We start from the raw sequence: 13,861 nt of genomic DNA, 5'->3' as shown, positions 1-13,861 counted from the left end.
AAGTAGTTTGGCCTTTGCATTAAAAAGGCACAAAAGATGAATAGTAAATAGAATTACTTTTCAATTTTTCTATTTAAATCTGTATTTTTGCTTCCAGGCGTAGCTTTTTGCAGCATTTTTCTTGCACTGAATCGAATTAAATGATGTGTTCAGAGTTCCCACGGGCATGGAAATCCTGGAAAAGTCATTGAATTTTTGTATCTTTAGTATTTCTCATTAGGTTATTATGATTATTTTGCACATTTTCTTTAAAAGAGACGAGAATAAATGCACTGACAGTATTTGAATGTTAAAAAACAATAATCCCAAACCATAAGGTGAGTGAAAAAAGTTAACATTTCATATTTAGCCCTAAAAGTCTGATCAATTTTACACATGTAGGTGCCGTAAAGTCATGGAAAATTCACTTTAGGTCATGGAAAAGTTTTGAAATTTTGTCAGAGTGGGAATCCTGTGTGTTCAAGTTTTTCTCCGCTGTGTTGTCAATGAGGAACCCCTTACATTAGTACACTTATTTCTGGACACTTTTGGACAGTTGATACTTTGCAGTGACGTGACTTTGGGGGTGTTCTACATGTATCTCTATGGGAGGAATGTTGAGCAGTTAGCGTAGAGACACAATACACTCATGGGCAAACACAGGCAAAAAAAAATGTTTTAAGAAAAAGATACAAAATGGATTTAAGCAGGACATTTTCAAGAGCCTGTGATAGATTTGAGCGTTCATGCTGATTTCAGATCTGTAAGGTTATTACAGTATTTACTAGAGGTGTAAAGGTACAAAAATCACGGTTCGGTATGCACCTCAGTTTGGTTTGGTACAGTATGGGAACACAATGCTAAACCATTTCCCGTTTAGGTCCCGTTTAGGGTTTGATTTTTAACAAAAATAAAAAAAACTAGGTGAGAGACTTTTGTACACTGTGCGATTCTTGGCCCTTTTTGAGCAGATTTTTCACTTGTGTGACTGTTTTTGAGAAAGGGCCGTGTTTTGGCTTAATCGTGTGTCGTGCTTTGTGTAGTAAACGAGAACCGATTAATACCTCACGACCAGCTCATAGAAAATCAAACCTGTCTGAAATCCAAGTCGCCTCTCGTGAAGGTTTAGTACTGTTGACTTGTTTAAGCCCACGCATCATTTTAACTCTTTTAAAGCGCCACAAACTACAGGATTTCCAGTCTTAAATGATTTTTAAATGTGCGACAAAAAGCGCACAACACAGACATGAGGAGAATCTGATGAGATTTAAAATCTCTGATCGCAAAGACCGCAGCGGGATCTGTCTGCGAACCACAGGATATGAAATTCTGAGCATAATCGCCTAAGCCGTTTCCTGTCTACAGTAAAACGACTCGCTTTGAGACTCTTCAGTGTTCAAAAGATCAGAGAACTGCACTTTTAATTTAGATACAAGTCAAAACTGTACTATTTTTATTTGTGGAATGTGGTGCAATACTTCAGATACATGATTTTTAACGCACAGAATCGCACAGAAGTGGAGTCAGTATCTTTAATCTGCAGCTTCCCCTCGATCCGTGCGCTGTGTGGATGTAAACAGACACAGGTGAGGAACTACTCTGGCCTTTTTACTTTTAAAGAACACCTTAAACTGGATTAATAGCGCTGGATTCATTTTGTGGACTGGGGTCATTATGTTCAGAAGACAAATTCTATGGATAATATGAACGAAAATGCTGCAGTTTAACTTTACAACTTTAGGAGAGGTGAGTAATAATTATTTTTGCTGTTTCCTGGTAAAACATTTGGAAAACGCCCTCTTCAGTCTGAACAGTGAGCCGTTACAACATCAGCTGTTTCATGTGGTGTGCCGCTTTGAGCTCGGTTTGTAAAAATGCAAAACACACAAAACAGCTCTGGGATAAAATCAGAATAGTGATTAATGATTGACACCATTATTTGCACGAGTCCTTTTTTATAAACACAGACTGATTTTGCTGTTAACACGGTGAGTTTTCAAGTGATAATTGTAATTCTTTTGTGCTCGGATTTTTACCTGCCTCTGAATACCGTTACAAATCTTTTTTTTCTCACTTCTTAGGAGCTCTGAGGCTGTACATTTAGTTCTTTAGTTGGTTCTTTAATCGGTTGACGCTGTATTAGTTGCCAATTTTTCATTTATTAGTGAACTAAATATGTTTTAATAGAAATAAAGGTGAAAGCAGAGTGTGGACGAGTGTGTATGAAGTCACTTTGACACTTTAATTTGCTTTTCCACTGATAAAAATACTGTTTACAAGTACTTTTTTCTCTGTATATATTCATTTTTGCAAAGATCGCAATAATTTTGAGAGATTTTACCTGTGCCACACCCCCTTTTAGTGGAATAATAGATGCACACATTTTTTTTTAGTCAACCACAAGCAACCAAACCTAACAGACACTAATTGATACTTTGCAGCGACATCATGCCGGGGGTGTTCTACAGGTACGTGTATGATGGATTGTTCAGTAGTTATCGTGGTGACACAATGCACACATTAGCAAACACTGCCTAAAAAGTCTTCAGGAAAAAATGCAAAATAGATTTAAACTTATTTTCAGGAGCCTGTGATGAATGCGAGCGTTCATGGTCCTGTTTAGGAGTTTGAATTTCAGCAAAAAGGTGAGAGCGACTAGACTGACCAGACTGAGTTTTGAGCCCTGTGTCCCAGTGGATTTATCCCAAACTATAGATTTGGCCCAGTTTTATATAAGAAATGTCGCAGGATTCCCTATTTTTGACCAATTTGATCCCTGCCAACAGTAAAGAGAGGCATAAATTGCAATTTGTTTGCGTAAAATACAGAAAAAGCTGCTTAAAAAGAAAATGTGACTATACTGGCTCACATGTTCGTCACGAATGGTCTCAGCATAACAACTTCCCTTAATTACGCACTCTTTTTATTTGGAAATTCTGGTCCGTCTATGTGTGAGAGACTTGTTTAACAGCAAAAAACATCCAACATAGACTACGTTCAGACTGCAGGGCTTAATGCTCAGTTCCGATTTTTTTGTGAAATCAGATTTTTTTTGCGAGGTCTTTCACATTTCCAATTAAGAGTGACTTGTATGTGATCTCCAGTGTGAACTTTAAATGCCCCAAAAGTGTCCCGCATGCACACTGGAGGACATGACGACTTCACGTGCAGTGATCGTAATCAGTGTTTATAGAAGTCGCCTAAACGCTGGGCTTGTCTCCAAAATACGGTCCAGTTTTTCGTAAAATGGACAGGTTACACGTCCATGGCCGCTTCATTTGTTTGAGTCTTTAGCCTCCTTGTATTCGCTTTTTATTTTTTGTTGACATTGGAGCCAGGACCGCCTGTAGCCGCGCTCGGCAACTTCTTTGACAATCGTTTAAAAAATCGCCTGGTTCCGATAAGACCCCTCCAATTTGTCCTGAATACAGCGATCTCCCCAAATATTAATAAACTTCCTAACTTCACTTTCCCTCCATTGACTAGACCCCGAGCCTGACGTGAAGGTGGGATGAATGTGACCTGGCCATTCAGACTGAAGTCGCATGTCAAAAGATCGGATATGTATCGGTTTTAGGACCACATATCGAAGTGTAGTGGGGCACGTTTGAAAAAATCAGATCTGTGTCGTTCAGAAAAAGATCAGATACGAGTCGCAGAGGGGAGAAAAAATTGGATTTGGGTCAGAAACTCAGATTAAACTCTAAAAAAATCTTTGTTAGCGTCACACCCCAAGAAATATCGATGACGTCAGCTGCAAAGTATCTGTAAAACTTATGTATGCATGTAGTAAATATCAGTATAGTGCGTACCTTGGAAGCCAGGTGGGCACACGATGAGAGCCTGTTGGAAGGGGTCCGGTCGGGCGGCGCAGAGCTGGGGGGCGCCCGGCTGGAGGGGCATGCTCCTCTGGGCCACGGCTGCCATGGACGCTGCGGAGGGCTGGTAGAGTGCAGATTGGTAGTTTAGTATGGAGACATCGGGACTGGCAAAGGAAAGGGTGGCATTGTTGGTGGAGGAAGGAGCCAGGTTGGTGGCCTAAAGGAATGGCGGGATAAAAAAAAAAATCAAAGAAAAAAATCAAAAGGGTGCAGGGACGGCGGAGAATGAAAAAAAAAAAACACAAAAGCGTTCAAATAAAAAGGATTGTAATGATTATGTGTGTTTGATGAGAGCGGATGGCGGAATAAATGTCTTAAAAATGCAGATTGTTGATTTGATTAATTATAAGATGGGGAAGATGCGATGGGGGCTGCAATCATGTTTGAATTTCCCCGTAGTGATACATCAAGGCGGAAAACGCAACCGACCAGCAAGGGAGCCTATTTTCTACTTAAGAATGAAGCGCTCTGTCTACATCACACATTACACACACGCATCGCACGCTTTAAGTGTCTCATTTAGCTATAATAAACCACTCACTAAAAGATCTCCTTTAATTTTACACTAACAAATGCTGATTTCAGATGTGGAAGGAGCCGCTTTAAAGGTTATTACAGTATTTACGAGAGAAATAAAGGTACACAAGAATAAAAACGGTTTGGTACGTACGTCGATTCGGTTCGGTTCATTTTCGGTACAGTGCACGAACAGAAGCCTAAACCGTTTGTGTGTTTATTAAACCAACAATTTGTTTTAACATTATACAAATGGGAAAATAAAATAAATGCAAAGTGCTGCTTGGTAATACTAATAAGTGAAATAAAATATTCTCAAATAAACGACATGTATGGAATATTATAAAAACTAAATTCCTTGTAAACAGTAAGACACAGACAGTTTCGACTGTAGTAGTAGTATGTTGTATGGCACAAGTAATCGTAGTCATTGTAGTAGCAGCAGTAGTAATAGTAGTCGTAGTAGTAGCAGTAATAGTAGTAGTAGTAGTAGTAGTAGTAGTAGTAGTAGTAGTAATAGTAGCAGTAGTAGGAGTAGTAGTAATAGTAGTAATAGTAGCAGTAGTAGGAGTAGTAGTAATAGTAGTAATAGTAGCAGTAGTAGGAGTAGTAGTAATAGTAGTAATAGTAGCAGTAGTAGGAGTAGTAGTAATAGTAGTAATAGTAGCAGTAGTAGTAGTAGTAGTAGTAGTAGTAGTAATAGTAGTAATAGTAGCAGTAGTAGTAAGTAGTAGTAGTAATAGTAGCAGTAGTAGTAGTAGTAGAAGAAGTAGTAGTAGTAATAGTAGCAGTAGTAGTAGTAGTAGAAGTAGTAGTAGTAGTAGTAGTAGTAGTAGTAGTAGTAGAAGAAGTAGTAGTAGTAGTAGTAGCAGTAGTAGGAGTAGGAGTAATAGTAGCAGTAGTAGTAAGTAGTAGTAAGTAGTAGCAGTAGTAGCAGTAGTAGTAGTAGTAATAGTAGTAATAGTAGCAGATAGTAGTAATAGTAGTAGTAGTAGTAGTAGTAGTAGTAGTAATAGTAGTAATAGTAGTAATAGTAGTAGTAGTAATAGTAGTAATAGTAGCAGTAGTAGTAGGAGTAGTAGTAATAGTAGTAATAGTAGCAGTAGTAGTAGAGTAGTAGTAATAGTAGTAATAGTAGCAGTAGTAGTAGTAGTAAATAGTAGTAGTAGTAGGAGTAGGAGTAATAGTAGCAGTAGTAGGAGTAGTAGTAATAGTAGTAATAGTAGGAGTAGGAGTAATAGTAGCAGTAGGAGTAGTAGTAATAGTAGCAGTAGTAGGAGTAGTAGTAATAGTAGTAATAGTAGGAGTAGTAGTAATAGTAGTAGTAGTAGTAGTAGTAGTAATAGTAGTAATAGTAGCAGTAGTAGGAGTAGGAGTAATAGTAGCAGTAGTAGGAGTAGTAGTAATAGTAGCAGTAGTAGGAGTAGTAGTAATAGTAGTAATAGTAGCAGTAGTAGGAGTAGTAGTAATAGTAGTAATAGTAGCAGTAGTAGGAGTAGTAGTAATACTAAGCAACACATGTATGAAATATTATAAAAACTAAATTCCTTGTAAACAGTGAGACACAGACAGTTTCGACTCTCAGGTATGAAAACAAACTCTTGGTCTGAAAAAAGAACAACATAAAGTAAACAAAACTTTTCAAATAGTTCTGCTTTTCAAACAGAAAACACTCCCACCTGGGCACGTCATGTGGTCATACAGGAAGTGCTGTTCTGTGTTTTTAAACTCCAAACACCTTCACTAGAATCGTTTGGATCATTTCAGCCCTGGAATCGCTCATCTCTAGAGGAAGCTGTTAATGCCGGACGAACACTGTGTGATTTTTCGCCCTTTTTAAGTAGATTTCTCACTCGTACGACTGTTTTTGAGACTTTTGGCTTAATCGTGTATCGCACTTCGTGTAGTAAACATGGGGTAACAAGAAATGATTAATACCTCATGACCAGCTCCCGATCGGCAATAGTCGCAAGAATATCCAACCTGTTTGAAATCCAGTCGCCTCTCGTAACGGTTTCACACTGTTGATGTAGTTCCTGGAGCTGTGATCATTTAAACCCTGTGATCTGGTCGTACAGTTGAGTGAAACAATCGAAAATATCGCCGTGTATCAGTGTACGCCTGACGTAACATGAAAACTATCACTTCATGACATCACATGGTGGAAAAAGAACATGTTGAGCTTTGCAGACGTACACAGACTGATAATAAAGGATTACTCAATCATGTGTGGATGAAACAAAACAGAACTCTGGGTCTGTTTTTCAGGAGGAAACAATGCTATAACATGACTAAAGCTCACGAGAATCAATGTTGTGTAATACCAGACCTTTAAATTATAAATGAAAATAGATTTCAATTGAAACATTACAATTGAAAATAACAAGGCTTTTGACATTTCTCGCTCTGATTCAGTCTCTCACCGGCCGATCGATATGACTGACAGGGTAATGTTTCACAGAGGTTATAATTATGTAAGCAAGGTAACTCTGGCATGCCCTGACCATTAATAACACATGTAGAAGTCTGCCTGGGAACATCCGAGATACAAATGCTTTTGAGACAAATGTTAGTGCAGCCTCTTAAGTACTGTTTACTCTCTGCTACTGTCTTATTCGAGTTTTCTTTCTTTAAAAGGGCCCATATTACATAATTTTCTGCTCTATGTTACGTTTTTTTCCCCCTCATCGCAAACAGACCTGGAGTTGTACCTTGTTTTGTTCACGTGGTTAAAACACAATCCTGCATATTTAAGCTGGGTTCTTCTCTCAAACATAAAACACACTGTTCCACCTTGTGATGTCATGCGGTAATACAGGAAGTGCTCTACTGTGTTTTCAAACTCCATACATCTTCACTAGAATCATTTGGATAATTTCAGACCTGGAATTGCCAATCTCTAAACACAGCAAAAAGTGGAGTGTTAAAATCGACTCTCACAGAATCAGTTTTAACATTTTCTCAGTGTTTATATGAGTCCAATCTGTTCTAGAGTTAATTTTACATTTCTGGAAATGTTAGACCAAAATTCCTTTTTAATCTCAAAATCAAGAGTTATATTAACATTTTCAGAGCAAATGGATAACACTTTGCAGGGTTATCCTGATTTAGCTAAACGACGCACAGAGGTGTTTTATTTTTACACTTTATTTTAGTTAATTTAAAATGAAATTATGTACAAAACTGGTTCAAACTGGTCTTCTCTCACGGGAGTTTGAAGTGGTGGGTGGGAGGTGCCAAATTAACACTAGTGGAAGCTGAATTAACTTCAATCATATCAACTCGAACCCCCATTTAACTTTCAAATAGTTAAAAATAACACTTCTTGTGTTAAAAACATCTGAAATATTTTAGCCTGAAATTTTAACCCTTCAGTTTTTGCTGTGTGTCGCTTCATAAAATAATATAAGATAATCCTTTATTGTCTCCCATGAGAGAAATTTGTCTTTGGACAGGGGGTAACATGTTTTATCAAAAAAAACAGGACAACACAACAATAAAAGCACCACACGAACTTTCACCATAGAACAGAAATAAATAAGAGACCAAGTCTGACCACGAGTGATGCACCAATAGGACCTTTAAAGGTTGTATGGAGGATTTTTTTGTTTGTTTCAAATTGTCAATGAAAGTTTAAAATACCATTACAGAGACGCAGCAGCTTTGTAATTATAATGACCAAAAAAAAAAAGAAAGAAAATCTATCAACTGTGGACGTGTTGAGGCCAGATAAACATCAGCCAATAGAAAACGAGGCTGCCTCATTTTCTATTGGCTGTTAGGTTGTCAATCAAACTCCCTACGTTTCTAAGGTAACTATGCAGCGGGTCTTAGAGGCTTTTTCTAATTGTGGCTCTCGCAGTTCGCATAAAGTTTGTCGCGATGTCGGACGAGAATCGACGACCAGTTCGCCGCAAAAGAAAGTCCGTTTTTGAGGTCGCTGAAAGAAGAAGAGAAGGAGAAAAGGAGCGAAGACAAACTGAGGTGATTCTTGGAGATTCCTTCCAGCGATGGCGCGACTGAAGCAGACAAAGGGTCTAAAAACTGAGGTGTCGGTCTCTAAATTATTTCTAGAGGGAGCTGTGGAGGAGGAAGGTGGTGTCAAGGACTGTCGCTGGATTTCTCTTTCCTTAAAAAAATCCTCTATACAACCTTTAAGTCACTCTTTACAGGCAAACCCTTCGCAATCTTATATTCTGTTAGTAATTGCACACTCCCTAAACCTATGTGCAATTTTGATTACACATTCCCCTGACCTATGAGCAGTTCATGACATCACAGATTGGAACAGAGCATTCTGAGCTTTGGAGATGTAGACAAACTAATATGAAAGTATCAAACATGTGAGAATGAAAGAGTCAGTTTTGCGTAACATAAGCCCTTTAAGACACGAGATACAATTCTAATTTCTGTTTTCTTTCATTGCGCTACAGAGACGATTGAGGCGAAACTACAAAGAACGCGCTTAAATTTTTCATTTGCTCTCTTTAGCGAGCTCGATGAGCACCCGGGGAGGGAACATAATCAATATAGGACTGTGGCATTCATCATAAACAAGCATACAAGCTGCGAAACACACACACACACACACACATACAAGGCTGCGTGCATACAGCCCTGCAAATGAGTGAGCCTGAATGCATCACTATAACTTAAACCTGTCTCGTTAGCGAAGAGAAAAGATAAGCTCGGGGAATACTAATCCATTTACATCACAGCAAAATTGGTGTTTTGTTGCATGTTTCACAGCAGGAAGCCCGCTCAATATAGCCGGTGATAAAAATAATGCGTAAATAAATGAGGAGGGTGATGGAGACGGCTGGAAAACCCTACAAAAATCACAGTTGACGAATAGCGCAAGCCAAAAGTCAGCAGTTTTCAAAATCGCCACCGCTCGCACAGTAAGGGCAACGCCACAGGACTCTCTAACCCAGCGAAAATGTGAGCGAGGAGGGCAGAGGAGACGCCGAAGAAGGACAGAAGAGAGAAGGAGGAGGAGGAGATGGAGGAGGAGGAGGAGGAGGAACGCTAAAGGGATTCTTAAGGCCTGAAAGCTCCCAGAATGCAAGGCAAGCAGGAAGTGGGGCTTGTCATGTGTGTAATCAGCACTTTGTGACAGTCCCACAGGGCCCAGGGCAGAGACGGAGCTGCAGACAGACACTTGTGTGGGAGCGGTCAGGGAGACAGGCGAGCGAGGGAGGACAGACTGGATGAAGAGGAGAACCGAGGGAGTGTGGATGAAGTCGCCCATAGTGTTCAGCTCCAGTCAAATGAAGCTAAACGAAACAAGCAGGTATACAGGCGAATTTGGGGTCAAGTTCCATATTTGGATTTTAGACTAATGATGGGCATGATTAGTCGACTAATCGATAATTGATCATTAAGAATTTTGTCAATTACGTTCGTTTTAATCAACAAACTGAATGTAGGTTGCTGTGCGTTTAGTTGTGGCTTCAAAGTCCCATGTTTTGGCTCTGGCTCATCCTTGGAGACACTGTACCTCTCAGTGAGTGTGTTTACAGCACATCAGTGTTTCAGTTGCGTCGTGGTGCATGTACACGCAGTATCCCGGTTATTGCAACATAAAGAGCTGCACTAAACCTGCACATGTACAATCTTTGAAAACATGAACCATTTCCAACACGATATACGCACAGAACTGCCTCACCAACACCATCATCATCATCCCTCTGTCACAGAAAGAACACTCATATTCCTCTGAATTGTGTCCTTTAGTCTGACAGAAGCTGAACCTCATCAGTGCAGTTTTTTTTTTTTTCCCCCCGCTTAGTTTACGCAAATTAGCCATGCGGTTTTAAGTTTTGTTTCTGTAAGACTTGAGCAAATCTGCATTAAACACATTATAATCTCAAACGGGCTGATGTGGCTCTAGAGTGATTATGGCTTATACCAGGGGTGTCGAACTCATTTTGGTCCGGGGGCCATATCCAACCAACTTTGATCTTCAAAGGGGCCGGATCAGAAAACTCATGTCATATAAACCCCAAAAATAACAATAAGTTCAAATATTTGTGCAGAGAAACACAAATCTATTACATAAATCTTTTTTAATTGATGAACTCTTTCTTATTATAAGTTTATAATATTATGAACAACCTGAAACTTTAAGAAAAATTCAATTTCAACACAATATTTTAACATGAACTTGTATGTAATAAGTCAATTTTTCTTGGAAAATCCTGCACTCGGCTCCACTTTTCTAATTTTTGACATTTTTCTGATGAGGGTGTCACGGTCAACAGTCAAAACGATCGTCCTTTAAGAGCGTTTGGAAAGAGACAAGTCTTCATTTGTGCTGCTCTGGTGGGAGGAGCCACGTGCAGAGACGCTGGAGACACTGCTGTGATCAACACCACAGAAAAATGACCAATATTTTAATAGAAAATATAATTAAAATATTTTAGTAGAAATCACCCAAGGGCCACATTAAAAGTCTTGGAGGGCCGGATCTGGCCCCCGGGCCTTATGTTTGACACCTGTGGCTTATACGATGTAAAATTGAGTTTATTTATGCAGACTAGTAATAGTAATAATAATGATGATCATTTTAATTATAAAAAAAAAAATCGATTGTTAATTCTCCCTACAATTGATTAAGAAAATTTAATCGAATGCCCGTCGCTATTTCAGACCACAGGTTTCAATCAAAGAGCCAATGCAAATGCGGTGGGAAAAATTACAGATCTCTTGATGATAAATAATTAATCCATTTGTGAAGTGTTGTACACCATGGTCTTCCCTTGGCAAACCATTATGTAACCTGTGGTATATTTCTGTCTAACCGGTGCCTACTGGCCTTTATAGTCTCACCACAGTTGATTTATAAACCTCCTCTTTTAGAAGCAGAGTCAAGGGGCTTGAACACTCAAAGATCACACTATGTTCACTTTTGAAATCTCGCTATGTTGACTTTTCACGTCCCCTGGGTCCGTATTATTGACGCTAAATAAACTTCTCCAGCTTAAGACATCCAGTTGGTCTCCAGACTTTTACTTCCACTCTTTCTTGGACAAGCTGAAAACTTCTACAACACGAAGCCCGATGAGTTTTTAGAATACAGACAAAGGTTTAGACATAAATACGTTTGTGTCTCTGTCCAATCAGAACCCAATCAGAAATTAAATAAAGCCGATTTAACGTGTCTTCCATGTAAACTCAAATTCCAAACTATTTAATTCTGAACAATTAATTTGGAATAAAAAAAACTTCATGAAAACGTGACCACTGTGAAACAATCCAGACCAAAAGTTACACAATGGGTTTAAGGTTGAAATTCCAGCTGGTTTAAAGTGACTCCACATTCCCGAGGTTCACCCAGACGGGAGAATATTGAATAAATTTTCATTTCCATACTGCAGTTTTATACTTTTATGTGTAAGTGGATATTTTGAATTGTTGCGTTCAAAACCACTGAGCAGAAAAACAGGAAATATGAAAGGAACACAGGTTTACTTTGAATGAAAATGATTGTGACACCGTATGCCGACGGAGAAATGCTAAAACAGCGACTTCCCAGAATCCCTCCGGGGCTTTGGCACTCCGGAGTTTTCCTGCATTTGGAGGAAACGGTCACTTCAGCCCTGCCCTTGGAGCCAGATGTTTAAAGTTACTGCTGTAATCAATTTATATTTCCTGTCAATTCAATGAACGGGCCGGCGAAATGGAACAGTAAACAGGGATTATTACTGAGAAAGAAAGAGGTCACATCTCCACAGACCTGAGCTAAAACTAGGCCTGGTGCTGCCATCAGGCTGGTTTCCATGGAGGTAGAAAACTTTAATGCCATATTGGGGAACATTCTCGGTAAAGCAGTAAAAAAAATGAGCGTAAACTGGTGTTATCTGCTTGTTTCCAAAGGTTTAATGCCATATTGGGGAACATTCTTGGGTAAAGCAGTTAAAAAAACACGTGTAAACTGGTGTTATCTCCTTGTTTCCATGGAGGTAGAAAAGTTTAATGCCATACTGGGGAACATTCTTAGGTAAAGCAGTAAAAAAAAAAAAATAAAATTAAACTGGTGTTATCTGCTTGTTTCCAAAAGCTTAATGCCATATACATGCATCCCGAATTTCCAGTCATCGCGCAATGCATACTGGGAAGGGTCCTCCAAAAAAGTGAGCATCAAACCGCCATGTTTGTTTTCCCAGTGGGATGCGTCTATTGACAAAGCCGATCTTTTTAAGTCTTTTGAACCATATCGCTTTTGTTTCTGGTTCTGATATTGTCATATTTCAGTTTTGGGATTTGGACATCGTAATTGTGTGGTTGTTGGATCCTAACAGCGGAAAACAGGCTTCGGAAGTTTGCGAACTACATAACTGCAAAAGGGAGTAAGATCTGTGTGACTGTAAACCTACATGTTTCCCTTCCCAACAGAATTGAAAAATAGTGAAAGGCGCTGGGCAGGATTGATCCACAGGAAACACGAAAAAGGAAACCTTTGACTGCCTAAATCATCCCGAGTTTGCAGCGAACATTTTGTATGTGGAGCGACAACAAAGCAAAATCGTGATCCCTCGCTCAACCTTGGTTATGAATTTAAAAAGTCAACGCCAAAGCGAAAGGCACCAGCTGTTCACCAAGAAACACCTTCCGCTGCAAAGAGACCGAGACGTGATGTTGCTGTAAAACCACAAGAACAAGAAAGTGCAGCTCGGCCTGTTTCTCTTCTGCACCTCTCGATTAACAAACGGGATTCTGCTTTGTTGTCGCTCCACATACAAAATGTTCGCTGTAAACTCAGGATGATTTCTTAGGCAGCCAGTTCTTCCTGTGGATCAATACTGCTCATCGCCTTTGCCCTTCATTATTTTTCAATTTCATTGGGAAGGAAACAGTTTGAACGGAGGTTTGCAGTCAAACACATCTGATTCCCTTTTACATTTATGGAGTTTGCAAACTTCCGTAGCCCATTTTCCGCTGTTAGGATCCAACAACCACACAATTACGATGTCCCAAACCCAAAACTAAAATATGACAATATCAGAACCAGAAACAAAAGCGATATGGTTCAAAAGACGCTTTGACAATAGACGCATCCCACTGGGAAATCAAACATGGCGGTTTGATGCTCATTTTTTCAGAAAATCCTTTCCAGTATACATTGAGCAATGACCAGAAGTCCGAAATTTGGGATGCATGTATTGGGGAACATTCTAGGTAAAGCAGGGGGAAAAAAAGTGTAAACTGGTGTTATCTGATTGTTTTCCAATAAACACATATAAAAACACTGTTACAAATAAAGTTTTACAGTGCTTCAGTGCAGAATGTTTTTGTTCCATAAATAATTGATTCATTCATCACACTTGGCTAAAAATCACATTAAATATGAAATAAATAAACTGTAAACTGACTGTAAACTTAATCTGACCTGTAACTTGGTCTAGTTTGATCTCCATGAAAATAGAAAAGTGTGTGAAAACTTCCAGACGAAGCCAAAACATCTCCGTGGAGAAAAGCGTTCG

At 39.1% G+C, this 13,861-nt stretch overlaps 1 protein-coding gene across 1 annotated transcript in view; it reads right to left on the bottom strand.

Moving 5' to 3' along the window:
• The window catches only part of hipk2 (homeodomain interacting protein kinase 2), a 461,145-nt gene that overhangs the window by 47,976 nt on the left and 399,308 nt on the right, over nucleotides 1–13,861 (bottom strand). Inside the window, exon 8 of the mRNA XM_055155980.1 lies at nucleotides 3,792–4,017. Within this exon, the coding sequence (XP_055011955.1) occupies nucleotides 3,792–4,017 (226 nt within the window). The remainder of the gene's footprint in view (nucleotides 1–3,791; nucleotides 4,018–13,861) is intronic.

Source organism: Boleophthalmus pectinirostris, unplaced genomic scaffold (genome assembly GCF_026225935.1).
Source record: "Boleophthalmus pectinirostris isolate CB_2022bp ecotype Guang Dong unplaced genomic scaffold, ASM2622593v1 HiC_scaffold_2, whole genome shotgun sequence".
Classification (NCBI taxonomy): domain Eukaryota; kingdom Metazoa; phylum Chordata; class Actinopteri; order Gobiiformes; family Gobiidae; genus Boleophthalmus; species Boleophthalmus pectinirostris.
This window is presented reverse-complemented; position numbering and strand designations above follow the sequence as displayed.